The sequence below is a fragment of the Xylocopa sonorina genome, chromosome 4 (genome assembly GCF_050948175.1).
Source record: "Xylocopa sonorina isolate GNS202 chromosome 4, iyXylSono1_principal, whole genome shotgun sequence".
In the NCBI taxonomy this organism is placed as follows: Eukaryota; Metazoa; Arthropoda; class Insecta; order Hymenoptera; family Apidae; genus Xylocopa; species Xylocopa sonorina.
In genome coordinates this window covers 8,859,480-8,878,340 of record NC_135196.1, presented here as the reverse complement: position 1 = coordinate 8,878,340, position 18,861 = coordinate 8,859,480, and the positions used below count along the sequence as shown (strand labels likewise).

Genomic DNA, 18,861 nt, shown 5'->3' with positions numbered 1-18,861 from the left:
TGTAATTGATATTGTTTCTCTTTTGTACTCACAGTTATGTAATTAGTGTATTTAAAGCAAAACCCAAACTCCGTAAGTTTATAATTGTAATACTATTTATAATGCCTCCCAATTTGTACACAATGATAGTTTAACAAAACGTTACCACTTTTCCTTTGATCAGCAGTTATAGATATATAATATTCTCCGAATTAATAAATTTTTTACACCGCCAATGTGAAATCTCACGTCATCGTAATGATTCAACATACTTTTACTATATGGATCGCACGTGAAATTCTCGTTTGTTCGACATAGTAAAATCTAAATGATCGATCAAATGTTTTACGTCTAATATTTTATGAACGAACTACTATTAAAACGGTACGCGTACCAAATCAAATCGGTACCTTCATGAGATTCCAGAATATTGAATAAATAAAGGAGAGTAACCACGTTACTCTATCGTACTAAAAATAGTATTTAAAGAGCCTAAGGCAAATTAGTCTTAGACTTTGCTCGATTGGTTTGATTTACTGTAATGATTATAAAGCTACATATAGATACAATATCTGTTATACAAATGCATCAACCACTTTTTAACAGTTATACTCCTTTTACACGATGGTTACATTCTCTTGATTCCTTTTTTCCAGAAAAATTAGCTAAACCTAATACTGTGCTAAATGCTATATTTACAAGAGTAAAAGTTGACATTTTCATGTTAGCTTTAATTTATGTACAAATGTGTAGCTCTTGGTTCTAACGAAGAGTAAATCAACAAATTTATTAAAATATGTAAAACTATTTTAGTAACAAGAGGATTACATTGTTAAGGCAAATATGATTAGTGCTGTGATGAATTGATACTCAAAAATTAGTTTGTACTTTATGACTTGCTTTTACTACATTTTTACTTTCTATTTTAATAGATCTTTGTTGATTTACTCCTAAATCTTTCTCCTTTAAATTATGTTTTTTTTTAATTTCCTGTTTCTTTAAACAAAAAATCTTAAATATACAATAGCATAATTTTCATGTGGTTCATGCATCTGCAATCAATTTAGTGCAACATGAAAGCATGGATTTACAAATAATGGCGTTATGAAGAATGAGGTTTTGAAGGATATTAATACGAATAGTAGCTTTTTGTATTCATAAAAATTGCTGAAATGCATTGTGTTCACGAAGAATCGATACGAACACAAATATTAATATACATAAAATTAAAATTTGTATGTTATTTTTTATGAGGTTATTAGAGTGTTAGTACAAGCCAAGCTAAATTATTGTTTTAAATTAATTCGAAGCGTTAAAGTAAAACGATTGCAATATTTTATAAAGAAAAAAAATTGATTTGTTTGGCATTAAGATTTCTAATATTCTACATGTAAGAACATTAATGGTCTGATAATTTTCATAAATAACATGAAATAAAGAACAAATTTTTAAACGCTGAAATTAGAGTTGTAGTATTTTTTAAAATATTAATTTTAATAATAGGCATGAATTTTCTTTGTGTTGTTTATAAAATTTAACTACATTACAAAAGGGAATAACGTTTCGTTTTTTAAATAAATGCTACCGTCTTCAAATTTTGTTAATATGCTCAACGATAAAGTAGAACCGCGATTTTTAACTGTTTTAATTTTTGTACATGTATATATATACATATACACATGTATATCTGATGAATAAAGCATAACAAACACTGTACGTAACCACTGTGAAATATGACTTTTAATTATTTGCATCTACATGCCTTACCTGTAAATCCATGTTTATTTTAATGTAATGGTGGAACTTATTTGCAGTATTAACTATGTACTATCTTTGTTATAATAACTTTTTCAAACCTAATTTCAACCTTTCCTGAGCTGGATTCACTTTGATTTTCAATTGTTGAATTAGATCATATATTTTTAAAGAAGGCCCAACCTTAAAACCTGTAAGGTCTATTATTTGGTCCTTAGTGAGTGTCAACAAAGTTTTTCCATCTATCTTACGTTTACTAAAATTATCGCAATACGTTGCACAATCATTAACTCGAAGAAATTGTGCAACATCAAACACATTCCATTCAGATGGCACTAAATCACCAGATTCAGAACTTTTTTGCACACCATCTGCTAGCCTTGGGATGTACTTGCCAGAGGCAGATGTTACCTGCAAAATAAGATTTACTTTAGAAATTTATACTTTCAACTATATCGAACTATATCGAACTATATCGAAACAGAAATATAAAATATCTACCAATACTCACGTTAATGTATGATGTCGCAGTTCTTTCTTTCGGCGGTGGAGGGCTTTGTATTTCACTTTGAGTATCATTTAATGCTTGACCTTGTCCAGTAGTAGGACTAGGTAACGTTTGATCAGGACCAGCTGGTTCTTCTGCTGGCTCTGGTTCCCTATTTCTTTGTTCTGGTAGACTTTCCAAATCACGTTCTCTTTCAATTTTTATTCCTTGGGCAGGCTCTATTTCACGTTCTCGCTCACGAGCCATACTAATACGTTCACTGTGCCGAGGTAGAATGTTTTTCACGCAGGATACTTTGCTGCTCTTCTTCAGTTTTCTCTTAGCTTTACGTTTAAGGCCTCTTGGTGATTTTACTGAGAAGCATAACAAATTATTCACTCGCGGACATAATTCATAATAATCACAAAAGTATAAAGTCTGAATGTGCTATCGTATACATTTTTAATAAAAATGAGCAAACTGAAGAAAACTTTTGATTGAACTTCCGAAAAGTATGCGTTTTCAATCGACGTGAAGTTAAGGAGGAAGAGGAGGAGGAGGTAGAGGGAGTGGGCCCTAAATCCATATTTTAGTTTCTGGATTTTAATAGTTTCGAAATGTTAATAAAAAGACTTCCGGTACCATACATGGAACGCTACTTATACAAATGTTACCAAACTCATGCAGATGTTACTAATACAACCATCTTCGGCTGTAGCAGTCGCCGTCGTCGACTGTCGAAAGTGTCGAGTAGCTGACGGCCCAACAGCGATATCGGCCTCAGTATCTATAGGGTGTCCCACCTAAATGAAAATACGAGCAGTATTGCTTGGGCTGAATATTTTCTCGGTCGCCCGGTCCGACCCTCGTCCGAAATTATCGAGCAAATTGATTCGTAAATTGATAATAGAGCGATATTTTGCAACTTTAAGCACGAGATTTCATTTTTAATTTATATGCATTTTTTTTAAGCAAACTATTTAAGCAAATAAACTAGTTAAACTTAATTTTCAAAAGGGTAAATTTAAAATGCCAATACCGTAATAAAGAATATAAAAAAATGTTATGTGGGACAGCCTACAAATACTATTAAACTGATTGCTATACCAGCAAAAGTAAAGTGTGCATAGGTAGCGTTCTATGTATTGTACTGAAAATTTGTTATTAATGTCTTGGAAACTAATAAAAATTCAAAATTCAAATTTTGAATTCGATATTCACAACCTCCCACTCTTTCAAAATTTCATGTCAATCAGAAGCATACGTTTTTTAGAAGCTTTCATAAAACAACAATGATATATAATTTGAAAAATGTATTGTAATAAAGTTGAAATGGTCTTCAATCATATGATATTCTAGATATTTTCAAAATTATTTATGATACAAAATCAGTTGTTTTTTTATATAGAATCAGAGTAGGAAGCAAATACTTACCAGTAGGACTAGTGTTTTTACTGAGTACACGGGGCCCTTCTAATTTGTGGTCAACTAGATCACACCATCCAACTGGATAAATGTCAGGACTTTGACAATCTAGCCATTGATCGTATTCGTCTTCCCAACCATCAAAGTGTACTCTTAATAACCTCCCGATCACCCTAGTAATAGTAGCAACACAAACTAATCTAGGATCCATTAAATCAGCTGCTTCAAGCCTCATTCCTTCAATAAATCCATGTTGAGGTATTTCCTATAAAGGAAATTACTGCTTAGTTAAGAGAAATGAATAAACGTAAGGAATAACATATCTATTAAAACCTTTTCTGTATTTACCCTATTAAACAACTGCACAGATGCAGGTACAGTATTGGTCTCCATTAAATACGCATCCCATGTAAATGTAGTCGGATCATATCCCTTTGGCGGTGTAAGTGGTAATCCATGTTGAGAACAGAATCCAATTGGGAAAATACAAGGTGAACATGAGTGATAGCAAAACCAATCGGCACCACTTGCATCTTCGTCGTAACTATCTATGCGTATCATTATGTAATCCTCTTTTAAAACTTGCATTACTGTTGCCGCGCATATGGCGGACAGATTAAGAGGATCGATAGCTTCTATTTTCATTCCTTCTCGAAACGTGTAACCAAGGTGTACATGATGATTCTTTGGCACGTAAAAAAGATCCTCGGTCGCATCGTCCTCGCACAATTTTGATTTCGATACACGTTCCAAATACTCAGGATATGCGTCCAATGTCTGTCCTACCCGCTTGGCCCAGCCAACAGGATGTATGAGGGGAGAGTCTTCGTGGCACCAAAAACCATTGTCTTCCGGTGGTGAGTCGTAGTACCTTACATGTAAACGTTTGCCCACAATTTTCTGTATCGTTGCTACTTTTACCTGTGAGATTCTATTTTTATCTACTACTTCCAAATGAAGTCCGCACCTAAATCGGGACTTCATACTATCGTTAACTTTATTATAAAAATTAGTTGGCAGTGTTCTTGCACCTGTTAATCGTCTCATTAGAAAATCCTTCCAGTCTTTGTACTTGTTGGCAATCGCTGTAATGGATGAATTAATGTAAGTTTCGTATTCGACTCGGAATGAAGATGAACATACATTACATAAAGAACATTTACTTACTGTTAGGTGGAATGAGTGGCTTTCCAATAGTTGCACACCAACCTACCGGGTGTATATCATTCGAGCACAAAGATACCCAAAAATCTTTATCGGCATTAAGTCCAAAACCCTCGTACCTTAACAGAGCTCTATAGCCAGATATACGTAATACTGTAGCGACCCAAAACGAGTCTGGGAAAGCTTCACATACTTCATCACAATCTGTATTTTCCACCTCTACTTTCATGCCAACTGTTATATTATCCCATATTTCCGATATTGGTGCCTGAAGCAAGAAAATTGAAAAGTTAAACAAAGTTATGATTGCAGCAGCTAAAGTATTATTATAATGTATGAATTTATTAATTAACATCGTATGAAATACCAACATGTTTAAAACAAGATACTGGAGCAGCACAAAATCCGGGTTCAACTAGTTGTGGAGTCCAATCATAGGAGCCTGCCATTTCAGCAGTTCTTTTTCTTCTTACAGGTAAATCCTCTGGCATTACTGGTTCAGATATAACTTTGTCTTTTTCTAGTTCAAGAGGCTCCTTTACATCCGTTTCCTCTTTCACTAAGATCTGAAATAATTACAAAATGTTAGGGAACTTTCGGTAAGGTATACCGTAGAGTAAAACTTTTTGTATGATACTTAATGGTAACTTACACTTTTTGTTACTTTAGACTCATTTGGAGAAGTTGGATTTAAAGATGAAGGCGCGTCTACCGAATGAGATGGACTATACGTGGAATCAGCGGTAGGAGCTGTATGCTCTGAAGATCTTGCACACGCTCTGCTGCAAAATCGTCGTTCTTTTGTGTAGAAAGCATGTTTCACGCCAATAGCGCCACACTTTTCACAAACGGCTATGAAAAAAATAACAGAAACATGAATCTAAACGTTAACACAATTTACAATCATATTCTCAGTATATGTTAAATGTTACATATCTCACCTATACCATCCTTACGAATGGGAATAAAATTTAGATCTGTGTGCGGTTGATACGCGATTGGTGTTTTCAAAACGAGTCCAGGATGCTTTATCGGTTTTATTTTCCTATTACGATTGTCCTGCGTAGTTTGTGTTGCAGCATTATTTACTACCTGTTCACGCTCTTCGTCGCCTATGTAATCTTCTAATGTCAAGTATTCAGTCATTTCTTGCCTTTCAGACTGTGAATCATATTCCTGAAAGATGATAATTTTCATTGTCCACATTTATTACATATAGGTTTTATTATAGTAGAAATAATCCACACGTTCAACTCCAGAGATTAAAACATTAAATTTACCTGTTGAATTTCTTGTGCATCAACAGCTTCCATAGCTTCGTCTGGTTCTGAACATTCGTTAGGATACTGAGGTGGTAGATAGCGCACCATGGTTGTAGGTGCCATTTGATGACTCCTAATGTCTTCGTACGGATTAGAGCCATGGGAGAAAAATGGGCTTTCGGCTTGACGTGGGTCCAGCATAAGTTCGTGCGTAGGCTCTCCATGTACCATCATATCTCCCATCCATACCATCCCTAGTTCCGGTAATCCAGGGATGGAAGCGTACACTGAATTCATACAAATATCCATTCCTACATTCACATAACGATTGAAATATTACTTTTAGACAAAATGTACGCAAGCAATAGTTTTTAGCGTCGAATAACAAAACATCATAATTGAAGTAGCAACATCTTTGCGTGAAATAAATCGTTTTTTGCGAGACAAGATATTCGGTAAAAGGCAGTGGAAATTTGTTAAACAAAACACGCTGCACGACACAATGTGTAACACAGAAACTAATGATATTTGTAGCCGAGTTCCATTTAGTATCATGTAAAATGTAAAAAAAATTCAATATGATTTATTTCTCAAAGCGACGCCAAAGCTTTGAAAATCAACATTTATTCAACCTTTTCCATTGGGAAACATTTTTCAAAAGAAGAAGCTTCTCTTTGAAGATACACCATATCCTGTGTAAAGTGTTCAATCCCAGGACCATAAATTACAATGTAATTTAACGCGCGAACATATCACATAGCGTAGGAAAACAAGTACGAACCATTAGAAGCTTGCATGTCCATGACAAAGCAGGGCTAGAAAACTCCTATATATTCAAGTGGTGTGTGACGACTTCCCCTACCGGCGATAATCATAACCATAGACTCCCTAGACTAGTTACCTCTAACGAGAACAATCTAGTCTAAAACCCGTCTAGTTTGTGCATATAGCCGAAGCACAAATCTATAAGAAGTGGTGCGTGTGATCACTTCTCCAGCAGTAATAATCATTACCATAGATTCTCTATGTTAGTTACGTCTAAGAAGAAGAATTTGGTCCAACACCTGTTGGACCTTTTTCTTGTATATCTCAGTAGTTTTATTGTAATTTCATATATAGTTCAGTATCTTTATTGTAATTTCTTGTATATTTCAGAAGTTTTATTGTAATTTATTGTATATTTCGGTAGTTTTATTGTAATTTATTCTATATTTCCCGCTTTAGAGGTAAGAGAGAGAGAGAAAGATGTATAAAAAAGTTATACGAAAGAGTGAAATAGATGATGGGGTTCTTATAGCATCTTTCTCTCTCTTTCACTTCTGTAATCCTGGTGATACCCATGTGGCGTTACAGAACCTGAGGGCGTTACTGTAATATGCTGATGCTCTTTGAAGCGTTGTGTGGCTAAGTTGTCATATACTTTTTTTACACTATTGAATACAAATATGTATAACCGTGGTATCTCTTGGTTTGTACCTATCGAATTTACATACATTGTGAAATAACAATGAGCGAGGGAAATAAAATTTGGTATATATGAACCTTCTGTAATAATAATAATAATAGTAATAACTCATTGGATGGTGTAGCATACGAATTCACACCTGTAATGGAAAACTTGAGAGTATAAAAGTAAAATTGATATAACAACACGAAAATGTTTTATAATAATTAATGCAATAAAAACGTTACGAACGTATCAAAAAGAATGATTAATATTTATTTTGTAGCCAAATCTTTGTATAATTTTTTGTTTTCATTTAGGAATTGAGACATGAGTAGTTTCTTTACCTTTATGACTTGCAACTTCTATTGTATTTCTCCAATTACATATTTGCAATTATTAAAAACTTCAGCAGCATATTTTTAACATAAGCAATATAAATATGATACATATGCATTCACATATGTGCATGTACTCCTTTAATGTCAAATTTGTCACTTATCAAATGTTTCTATACAACACGTATTATCTTATACAGATATGTAAAGGTATATATACATACTTTTGAGATTTCATTTTCAAGCATTCTGATATCTGACTTGCAAAATTACATTTCCAAGTACTTCGTACCTGTGTTATGTAAGATTCATACACTTTATAACTGTAATTTCAAATTAGTTTCACATTGATATTAATACATTTGTTTTCTCTAATTAAAATAGTTTTCTACTTTTGCAGGAATTTAACTTAGAAAAGTGATTATTTTATATCTAAGTAATAACATGGACCAAATGCACGAGTTTCTGGAAGTAAAGTTCCCTGTACCATGGGGCCATATTGCAGCAAAAATCTATGGACCTCAGAAGGAAAGAAAGGTTCTAATGGTACATGGAGTTTTGGATAATGCTGGGACATACGATAGATTAATAAAATACCTTCCACAAGACTACCAGTATGTATGTATAGATTTGCCGGGTCATGGATTTTCATCACAATTTCCACCAGGACTACCATTAAATTTTTTTGATTATGTGCATGTAATATTACTTGTTTTGGATGCATTGAAGTGGAAAACATGTATATATATAGGACACAGTCTAGGAGCTCAATTAGGAACGTATTTCAGTATTTTATATCCTGGAAGACTTGAAAAGATAGTTGCATTCGATGGTTTTCTACCTGTTGTGGTTCAAGATATTATTTATCATATTCGAACAATGTATAATTTAAAATTATATACCAAGGAGTCTTCACGACTTTACACAGAAGACGAAGTTTTACATGCCTTGCAATTTAGAAGAAAAGAAGTATTGAAGTTGGATGCTGCGAAAGCTTTGTTTAAGCGCTCTGTCACAAAGGTTAACGATTTGTATAAATACAATCGTGATGTTAGATTGAAGTTTCTTGTAAGACCAGTCTTTAAGATGGAGCAACAGAAGGAGATTTTTGCTAAGTACTCAACTAAAACTTTAGTGTTCAAACCAAATAGGTTAGATGATTATCATTTAAGACTACCTGATATTAGTGATACAAATATAATTACTGTAGTTAGAGTAAATGGAAACCACGATATACATAATAATTATCCTGAACGGGTAGCACCTCATGTATGTCAATTTTTAAATAACAATTTGCAGAGTAAATTGTAAACATGTTTGTTTTAAAAAAATAACTATCTTTAATAGGTAAAGATACACATGGATTGGTAAAAACATAAGTGGTGGAAGCAATTGGTGGAAGTATGGTTATTAAATTTAATGTGTATAGTGGTATAGGGCAGAATATTAAATTTATCTTTGTTATAAACAAATCTTATCTTTTTATGTTGTCTATATGCACAGATTTTATTATAGACTTGTACTGTTATATGTATTATTATAAACTTAATTAATGAAATATACTTCAGGACTCCATATATGTACAATAAATATATATTTTAAGTGAATAATAACTATATGTACAAAATTACAATACCCTGTTTAAATCACTTGACTTTTACACTAATCACACCATCAACTTGTTGAACTTTTATACATACTTCGTTACCTTGTAAAATTGAATTTTTTAACTCATCTTCTAGCAATATAGCTGTGTGATTCATAAACGAGCCATTTCTTTTTGTATCATAATTATGATGTAACGTTAATCGAACTTTGTACCAACATACAAGAGCATTTGGTAATAGTTTGTTATTAGTTGCGCTTATTTTTCCGAAATTTATTACACGCTCGGCAACTTCGTTCTCTCTCATTTCTATTAATACATGTACATCGGATAAAGGTTCATAATAATACAGAGTTGAATTTAAATCAAAAATTTGATTTATCTGTAATAAATTGATTTTGATTTATTTGTATCATGAATAGAAATTCATAAGGTAAATTGGTATTATTGTAGTTTTTTATTAAAATATCTTACCTTAAACTTATTAATGTGCTGCGCAATACCATAAGAAGTTATACTATTAAAAGTATTACTAGGTCTCTGTAAAAAAGGAAAAAGAATATCAGAACTCGTTTATCTATGAGTGCAAATAAAGTATTTTATATATATTTTCCTGTAAAACATACATTTTTAAAATTTGATGTGTTAGATGCAAATATTGACATATCTCGCAAATTTTCATCTTCCACGTAAACCATATTCGGCAAATCTTGCGAAAATACAAGTTGACCTACGACAAATATTTGTTCAGGCAATAAAATGCCATTTGGCTTAAGTAAACATCTGCAAAATAATTATAATCAGCTTAATGTTTAGAAAGTTTAATTAAAGTTGGTTATGAAAATATTCGGATATTAATATAATTGGAACTATTAAGAAACAAAAGTGTGCTATATCATATTGCAATAAAGTATATAAATATCAAGAACCAAATGAAAAGTATTGACTTATCACTTAATTTATTTCATTATTTCATTAATCAAATTAACTTAATTAATGTTACATAAATATTCAAATACCTAGATTTATAGAAAATGATTATTTTAACATGTCAAATCGTTTACTACATTTTATTAAATGAGATATACAGTATTAAACAAGTATGCTTATTATATAGTGAATCATATTGACACAAAACAGGCAATAGTGTGAAAACAATGTCAAACAAATGTTTTTTATTCTGCATTTTGAATCTCTATTACTTCAATAATTTTCTATTGTGTATGTTATAGGATACTGTGTGTATAGTACATTCTTTAAATTCATTCTTACCGAAAAAATTCATGATTATGTTCCTCATTATAATCTTTCAATTCACCCTTAATGTCAAAATCATGGATAAATATAGTATCTAAGGAATCTTTAATATGATTGTACTTGGATACTATATGTAGCTTATCCGTTAAGCCATTTTGTTCAGCTATTTGTTCGATGAAACGTTGAAGTGCCATGCTTTCATTTTTATAATATAAAATTTTACTATGTCTATTTCTCTTTAATAATATTAATCCATAAATAGGAATCGGAGAAGTATCCAAAATACTATATATTTCTTTATTAATTAATGATTCACTAACTTCACTAACTAATTTTATATATTCAAAATCATTCAAAAATGTCACAACCTCTTTTGGTAAACGATATAAAAGAGAATGATTATTGTAATTGTTACGCTGAATATTACTTGATGTATATGAACATTTAAGTTTTCCTTTCAACATTTCTCCCTTGATTATTATTGCATCATTCTTATTCCATAATTTTGGTACTGTTGGGAAAACAGCGACCTGCCAACACGATTTCTTCTCTGAGGTGTCTATCGTTATTTCCTCATCAAGATGCAACTTGAACCAAGTTATTAAACCATCGATAGTTCCGGTTTGTTTACATTTTACATTTATTATATTTTTTATCCCATCTGTATTAAATTGTTGTAAATTTGATAAATTATTAAAATTAATAGTGAAAAGAGCTGTAGGTTCTACTATATAACTAACTTTCACGTTTTTCAAATTTTCTGTATCATAGTATTCCTCATCCAGTAATACAGAGAGATTATCAAAATTTAAAGGGCAAGAATGTTTCACTTTATCGAATATCACAGATGATTTGTATCGTATGTATTCGCATTCAACAGCGGCGATATAAAGTGTAGCTCCCATAGGTATTACCATACCATTTACATCCAAAACGTTTGAATGTACACTCATCATAGAAGGTATTACATGTTCTCCGAATAAACCAGCATCAAAAGTTTCTGTAACCACTAATTTAACTCTAAAAATGAAGAACACTTTTAGTGAAAATAAAGTTTGTTTATGCCTTAAGTAAACTAGAATTAATCTAATTCTATTATATACTAAGAGTGCAAATAATTCTTAGTTCTTACGTTACATATAAATAGCAATAAACTGAACTAACCTTTCTGGAATATCAGTAGGAATTATAAGGTCTGAAGAAAACTTGGGTAACAATACTATGTTCTTGGCATTATTAGTTTCAAATACTTTCTCAGCAATGTTCAACATTGCTGGTGAACATTCACACGCGTAAATTTTCTTAGCACCTGCATTTTGTGCGTATAAGCTCAATAACCCTGTGCCAGTTCCTACATCTAATACAGTATCGTATCCTTGTGAAATTCTGTTGCGAATTGCATAGGCAAATGCGTTATTCCTATGCTTGTCGTTTAACATTGGAAAGTGCCACCTATCTACAGCCATACTAAATGCATTTTGCAAGTTCCTTTCTGCTGGTAAAAAATTAGGATTGGCTCGCAACGCTCTCTTTAAATATTTGATCGCAGCTATCGGATCATTATTCCTTTAACAACATATTTTTTATCCTCATTATAAGGAACTTTTAACGGTCATGATATCTGTCATGTTAAAAAATCAATTTTAAATTGACTGATAACAACTTTATCTAAGCGATAAGCTTAAATTACCTTAACAGATGAGCCGCAAAATTATTCAACATACGAGAATTGTTTGGGAAAATATCCAACGAATGTTTGTAACAAAGTGCAACATCTGCGAATCTATTTTCGCACTCTAACTGGATACCCCATTGACCTAAAGCAGTAAAGGCATTTGTAGATCTCCTCATCTCAGGAAAGTGCTACGTAATCAAAGTGATAATGTTTAAAGAACCTACAAAGAACATCAACAAATGGTTCTTCGATTTCTGCTCTTTTCGGGGGACATAATTCTGCTACAACTGTATAATACGCATATGCTTTTCCTACATTTCCAGTTCTGTCATGGTCGTAAGCTTTTTGCAATGACTTTTCAATGATGTCATTTACTTCTTCCTGCATATTCAACGATATATGAGATTGACTCGTATTTATCATGAGGAAACATAACCTTTCCTGCATAAAGTTAATTCGAAGTGTTTGTTTACATAGGTGCTTATTGTAGCATACATAACTATAATGAAACAATAGTAACACCGATTCAATAAATATTGTTTCTCACAGTATTTGTCATTGATGTTTTCGATAAATTTAAAACTTGTTTATGGTCTCATGTGTTATGAAAATAATAGAATGGAATAAAATTGATCACAGCGCCATCTGTATCAACGCGTTTCGAGAAGTGACCGATAGCGTCATAAATAAGATATTTATACGGAAATAACTCTTCGATAGACAGAGATAATTCGTTAAATCATAATAGAAAAAACAGAATAATCTATTAGAAAATAACTACATACAAAATTATTACTCAAACAGAAGCAACTCTTCAACATTTCTAAAGTTATGTCATAGATAACTTCTAAAGATTTTGATCTTTCAGGATGAGAACGTCCGGGTTAACGACAGAAGTTCGACGATGAGGATCTCGGCAACTTCCGTTCAAACTACCACAAACATTGTGATACCTAAAGTTACTAGAAAACACATATCTTTTCGTCTGCATTAATTTGGCAAGAGGGTAGATGGATCCCAGCTTGGAATGCAAGGAACAAAGATACGACCCAGCAACCCCCTATGTGAAATACCTAACAGCAATACTGGGGAAAAAGGAATCCATCCAAGGCAAGACATGAAGCGCCTAATCAAATTTCGATAAGTTTTGGCAAGGTTAGATAAATAAGATACATATCCTGCGTTGTACATACATATTATGCAATTTATCGTTATAGTTATAATGAAAATAAATCATCCAAATTAGCTTACTTTTCACTATAATCTAATGTTACACAGAATATAACAGTAGCCTATTTCCTTACTAAATAGTTGGAAAATTTATAGCAAGTATAAATTAATCAGGCATTCATTCGTCGTTTTATCAAAAGAGGAATCAGATGATTATTATGAAAGTAATAAAGCCGGCGCGTTCGCGAGTAGAATAAGTCGATTTTCTAGATTTCATTTCATTTCAGTCTCATCCACGGGCAAACAGAATGATTGGACCTGCGGACGCCCAGCGAATATAAATCAGAAAGCCTTTCGATCATTTGCGAGCTATATGTATGTACGTCTCTCTGTTTACATGCATAGCACGTTAGACAGAGTGAATACGGAATAGAAATACTTTAGATTCATTGAAAGGTACAAGATTTATAATTTAAAAAATTAAGTTGTAAAAGATGTTTAATTAACGAGAACCCTTCATTTATTTGATAGAATAAAATGTTGAGTCCACCTCGACATAGGACTGTAAAGGGTTAAAGTCAATATGTATTAGAGGTGAATTTGATTTGCAAAAGGGTGAGTTTAAAGTACCAATTCTTTATTATTATATTTATACACCAAATTCATTTACTACATAGTATTGCATTGGTAAGAAAGCATTTTCGGTATTCGCACATAGATAGCGTTGTGATTGCTTTGAAGGACTTCTGTCGGTGTTCCAAGTTTTCCTTTTGATAAAACTTAAACTTTATTCTTTGCGCATAAATAATGAGTTTTATTCCACACTACAAGATCGAAAATAGTTTCTTGCCCTCTTTAACAATTACATGTATCTATGTATTATATTCGACAAAGCCATCGCCGTAATTAGAACCTGGCAAAGAGTCTACCCGGTAGTCGTTTAAATCACAATCGTCCGGAGATCCGGCAGAATCTGTGGCAGAGGTTGGTTATCGGCGCTCGTAAAGAACGGAAAATCGGCGATAAGGTACGCGATTCGGGGTGGATTCAGGTCGCGCGTGCGACACGACTCGCCCACGCGTGTCCCGTCTGAATTGGCCTGGCGAGAGAGGCTACGCGATGATCGCTGATTTATGCCGCATTGTGCTTTTAAACTCCACGGTTATATATACACATGCCGCGGTTCTAGCCGCGACAATGCACGGGCTCGGGACTGGTCCTGATTTCTTTTCAAACGGGCCGGCCTCGCGCGTATTTTGTTGGCGCAACAATCGTCTTTGCTTGATCCGCGCCGCGCCGAGAGAGGCTGCCATGGCGAATCGCAATCGCGACGCGGGATTTCGAGAGGGTTGCTGCCTGTCCGGGCCAGGAGAGATACGTACGTGGCGATAACTTGGAATGTGAAATAACAAATTTCAAGATGGTCTTAAGTATAGTTTGAAGCGAGTCGTAATTTTTACCGCAATCATTGCCAAGCCTCACGATTCATTTCCCAAGTACAGCAACTTGCGTCATTTTCAAAACGAACATCAATTAGAAAAACTTCCCCTGCACAAAATCTCAGTGGCCCTCGATATTCACGATTCGATACGGAAAAATGGATTTAGGCTACTTTGAAAATAAGCGACTGGAATCTCCTCCAGTGCCCCAAAACATGGGAAGAACCGATTCTAGGCGAGTACTTCCATCGATTCAGTCCGCGTTAAAAAAGAGCTGCGATGCCAACTAAAATTCGTCTTTTGATCGCGGGAAAAAAGAGTGGCGCGTGGGCGGACTTTTATAGCGGTTGATTGCTTGATTTATAATCTCGAGCGAGTTCTTCGGACGCGGGTCGTAATCATAAAAGGATTGCAAGATGGTCGCGCTAATATCCGTGGATTTTTGCGTGGATAGCGGTGCTGGCGGCGATCAAAGTTTGATTAAGAACACCGCCATGCTTAACCGAGGACAAAAACTAGGGGACACTGCCTACCGTAAACACGCCCTCGTCGTTAAGGCCGAGGCTTGAAATTTACTTCGCCGCTCCGAGACGGCCAAGTCTCTTCCTACCCCTATGATGGCTGCCACTTCCGGCTAATCAGGGATCGCGGATTTTACGATCGACGATGAGATCATTAAAGGATAGTCGTAATGGCCGATTCACGAGCTTCATCAACCACGTTGCACAGGCTTCCATCTGTAACATAGAAACAGAGTTTCTTAAGAAAAGAATTTGTTTCAAAAGTTTTGCTCGCCAGGGCTTTCTTCTTGGGTGAAATTGTACGCAGAGTTGCAATGAAAATAGAAGAACAGTATCGTGAAAAGAACGTATCACTGTAGGTGTTGCTGCTACTATTTGCACATAGAAATTGTCGTAGTGTCATTTTCGGAGCTGACGTCTGTAAACAGTAAAGTTCCATTCTGATTACTCCGATACGTTCGTGCAACGAGTTTTCAAAGTGTTCGAAGTTGCACACGTTGATCCGTTAAGGAGGGACCGCGATAAATCGGATCGGGTTAGCTAGAAATCTATCATTTTTCGAGAGGCGTGCCAAAGCGTTCGTTTAAGGTCAGAATCTATCGATCGAAGCTGTGGCGAGCGTGGACCACCGCTGAGAACACTGGCGAACAATCTGCCAGTCACCCTCCCGTGATCTTAGCACATTCGTCAACTTCATAGCTTTGTAGCTGTTCGAATGACGAGCGTCGACCGGGGACCAAGGTATCGCACACGTCCCTTTGTTGTCGTATGCTTTGTATTAACTTTTGCAACTATAGTTTCAACTGTAAATAACCAAATATTTCATTATTTCCTTTTTTCTCTATCAGTCGCTGACTAAATCGCTCTATTAGTACCAAAATTTAGTCATCAAGGGCTGAGTTATCTATTACAAGTTTTATACAAGTCACTGCAAGTTTTAACTCCTCCCGTTTCGATGTTAATTCGCAATTTGAAATAAGCAGTACTAGGTTCACAGCCATCGCATCGTGTGGAAACGATCAAAGTGTTCGCGTTATGTGTATGAATTTGAAGAATCAGGGGGTGGTCGATGCATGGCGCTATCGTCGAAAGGTTCGACCGGAAGGAATTCATTGTCGGCAGAGTATCGGCACATTGGTGGTCCAGTATTGTTGATCCTCCGATATCGTCGCGTCGAAGATCTTAATCGTTTATTTACGTCGGTATCTACCTGTCGCTTCGTACATTATACGTGACTTTGATTTCGCTGCGAGAGATGCGTCACTACGTTACAAGTCGATTTTATTTCCTGCTTGTCGTCCCATTACATAATAACTCGCTGCCATCGGTCGTCTCGATCGTAGATTATCGCGGATCGATAGACATCTACACCGACAACCGTTGCCTCTTGTCCTTCTTCTTCTCCTTCTTCTTCTTCTTCTTCTTCTTCTTCAGGTGAGATCGAACTTTATGAGAGGCATCGTTTTGTCTCACCGCTATTGATCCTTTTCGTGGAATGTAACATTCATTTCCTCTTGTCTTAACCATTTAGCTAAGCCCAGGGGACCAAAGAAGAAATTTCAAACTCTTTCAATTTTCGAATTTTTCATTTTTCTCGTCGCAGTTTCTACGCAACAAAGTTGTATCGAAATTGAAGGAACTTCGGTCCCTTTTGTTCGCACTTTCGCTCGCTGAAAAGTACCTTTGTTCTCCAGTTTCGCCGCGTCGGAGACTCGCCGCGGTACGAAGAATCCCACGGCTGATTTTTATTACCGTCACGATACGGGCTGGCATAAAACACGCACGGCGCGGCGATAACGAAATCCTCACCCTTTTCGGTGCACCCTAAAGTTTAGCGATCTCTAATGAACTGGTAGTCCGTTAGTTAGTCTAACACGGTCCGTCTCTCTTACTCGCCGCTCTTCCATGTACCGGCTGTGCCTACGGATGTACATATGTATGTACCTTCCTTCGTCGCACACGTCGAGCCGGAACGCGGAACGGTACGTACACGTGGATACAAATAAATCCTGTTAGCCGTAGCCGGCGAGAGAGCGCGAGCGGTGCAAAGCCGAATTTTCCAGGCTCCCATCTGTGAATATTTGCCCGTAGGTAGCGCATTACACGGCTGTTGTAACGCGCTCTGTATAACTACGCTCTCTGTCTACGATTCGACGCACACACGGACGAGCCGCTGCAAACAGTGTTTTCGCCGGCCCGATCCATCCTCCGGGGCCATACGAAATTTACATTTTTACGGGATTACTGGCGGGCTGGTACCGCTGGGGTGGTCGCATGACCATCCCCACGGGAGGATTAAGCGTTACACTTACAACTGTAATAATAGAGACGCGGCGCGCTTCTGTCTCATTAGGACGATTGGTAGGGTGGATTTCTGAGCATTTTTTTCTTTTACTCTCTAAACCCCCCGTAGAAAATAGAGAGCGAGGCAATTTCTCGGTCGTAAATCTGTCGTGTTATAGTTGCGTTCGCGTAAATCATTCGGATAACGATCGAAAATTAGAAAAATCGAGGAAAGATTTGAGGAAAATTGAAAACATCCTCTGGGGCTCCAAAGGGGTTGTTGGGTTAATCCTCGAGTGTATCACTCGAGTGAAAAGAATTAACCAAAAGGGATGTGGAGCGATCAAGAGTCACTCCTTTCTTCGTACACGTCACCCCATTCTCTTGTTACACAAGATACAGGGTGAATCGTGGTGGTTGGTAGCACATGTCGCGTTCTGTCGCGCGTTTAACGCCTCATGCGCAACAATTGATACGTTCGAAACAGGGGATTGAACATGCACGACGTTCTTGATACATTTCGATAATAGCAGTTGTTGATATTTCCTAAGAAACCTAAAATCCAATAGAACTTAGAGATGTGTATTATGAATTTACGTAGAACAGATATCAAATCTGTGAGGCACGAGACATTTTCAAAGGATGTGACTCTGCATTGAATCAAGAATTTCCATTTCATTTGAATGATGTAGCAGTCAAATTTTGGACATTACGTAGGCTATTAAAAGTGACTCTGACGTCCCTTCGTTAATTTTGTATCCTTGGCGCATCTAATACAGTCAACTCGATAAAGGTGTAGTCCAGCCGGAATGAGAAAGCGAGGTTGATGTAAATTCATGCAAATCATCGCAGGGGACAATAATTATCGCGGCGGAAAAATGCCAGTCGATCACGGCTGGTCGATCACGAATTTCCAGGGCTACAGAGAAAGAGGCGCACGACGGAGGATCAGCGATTGCTGCGACGAGGGCTGCGAATGGAAATGGCCGTGGCGGGCAAACCCTCTTTTAACTTTCTTTTGCCCGTTGCGGCTAATTTGCGGCTACGTTAGCTTGG

At 35.6% G+C, this 18,861-nt stretch overlaps 3 protein-coding genes across 7 annotated transcripts; 1 reads left to right on the top strand and 2 right to left on the bottom strand.

The window, feature by feature from the left end:
- Positions 1–73: 73 nt before the first annotated feature.
- Positions 74–6,989, bottom strand: LOC143422761 (polycomb protein Sfmbt). Of its 4 annotated transcripts, none has more exons than XM_076893660.1 (10): positions 6,854–6,989; positions 6,091–6,359; positions 5,752–5,986; positions 5,463–5,662; positions 5,182–5,376; positions 4,814–5,078; positions 3,995–4,731; positions 3,656–3,911; positions 2,246–2,595; positions 74–2,145 (listed from the first exon to the last, which is right to left on the bottom strand). In XM_076893660.1, the coding sequence occupies exons 1-10, from the start codon at positions 6,873–6,875 to the stop codon at positions 1,816–1,818; spliced, it is 2,859 nt and encodes a 952-aa protein (XP_076749775.1). In that variant the 5' UTR covers positions 6,876–6,989; the 3' UTR covers positions 74–1,815. The 4 variants fall into 4 exon arrangements, with proteins under 4 accessions (XP_076749775.1, XP_076749774.1, XP_076749776.1 ...); XM_076893659.1 differs by having other exon boundaries at positions 6,091–6,383; positions 6,705–6,888; XM_076893661.1 differs by having other exon boundaries at positions 6,705–6,887.
- Positions 6,990–8,291: 1,302 nt separating this feature from the next.
- LOC143422861 (serine hydrolase-like protein) lies at positions 8,292–9,250 on the top strand. The gene has a single exon (XM_076893822.1). The coding sequence runs from the start codon at positions 8,299–8,301 to the stop codon at positions 9,163–9,165; it is 867 nt and encodes a 288-aa protein (XP_076749937.1). The 5' UTR covers positions 8,292–8,298; the 3' UTR covers positions 9,166–9,250.
- A 1-nt stretch (position 9,251) lies between these two features.
- On the bottom strand, positions 9,252–13,300 carry LOC143422860 (protein arginine N-methyltransferase 9). Of its 2 annotated transcripts, XM_076893820.1 has the most exons (7): positions 12,617–13,300; positions 12,408–12,534; positions 11,882–12,283; positions 10,733–11,737; positions 10,087–10,243; positions 9,935–10,000; positions 9,252–9,842 (listed from the first exon to the last, which is right to left on the bottom strand). In XM_076893820.1, exons 1-7 carry the CDS (start codon positions 12,837–12,839, stop codon positions 9,501–9,503), a joined length of 2,322 nt encoding a protein of 773 aa, XP_076749935.1. In that variant the 5' UTR covers positions 12,840–13,300; the 3' UTR covers positions 9,252–9,500. The 2 variants fall into 2 exon arrangements, with proteins under 2 accessions (XP_076749935.1, XP_076749936.1); XM_076893821.1 differs by lacking the exon at positions 12,617–13,300 and having other exon boundaries at positions 11,882–12,338.
- Positions 13,301–18,861: the final 5,561 nt, after the last annotated feature.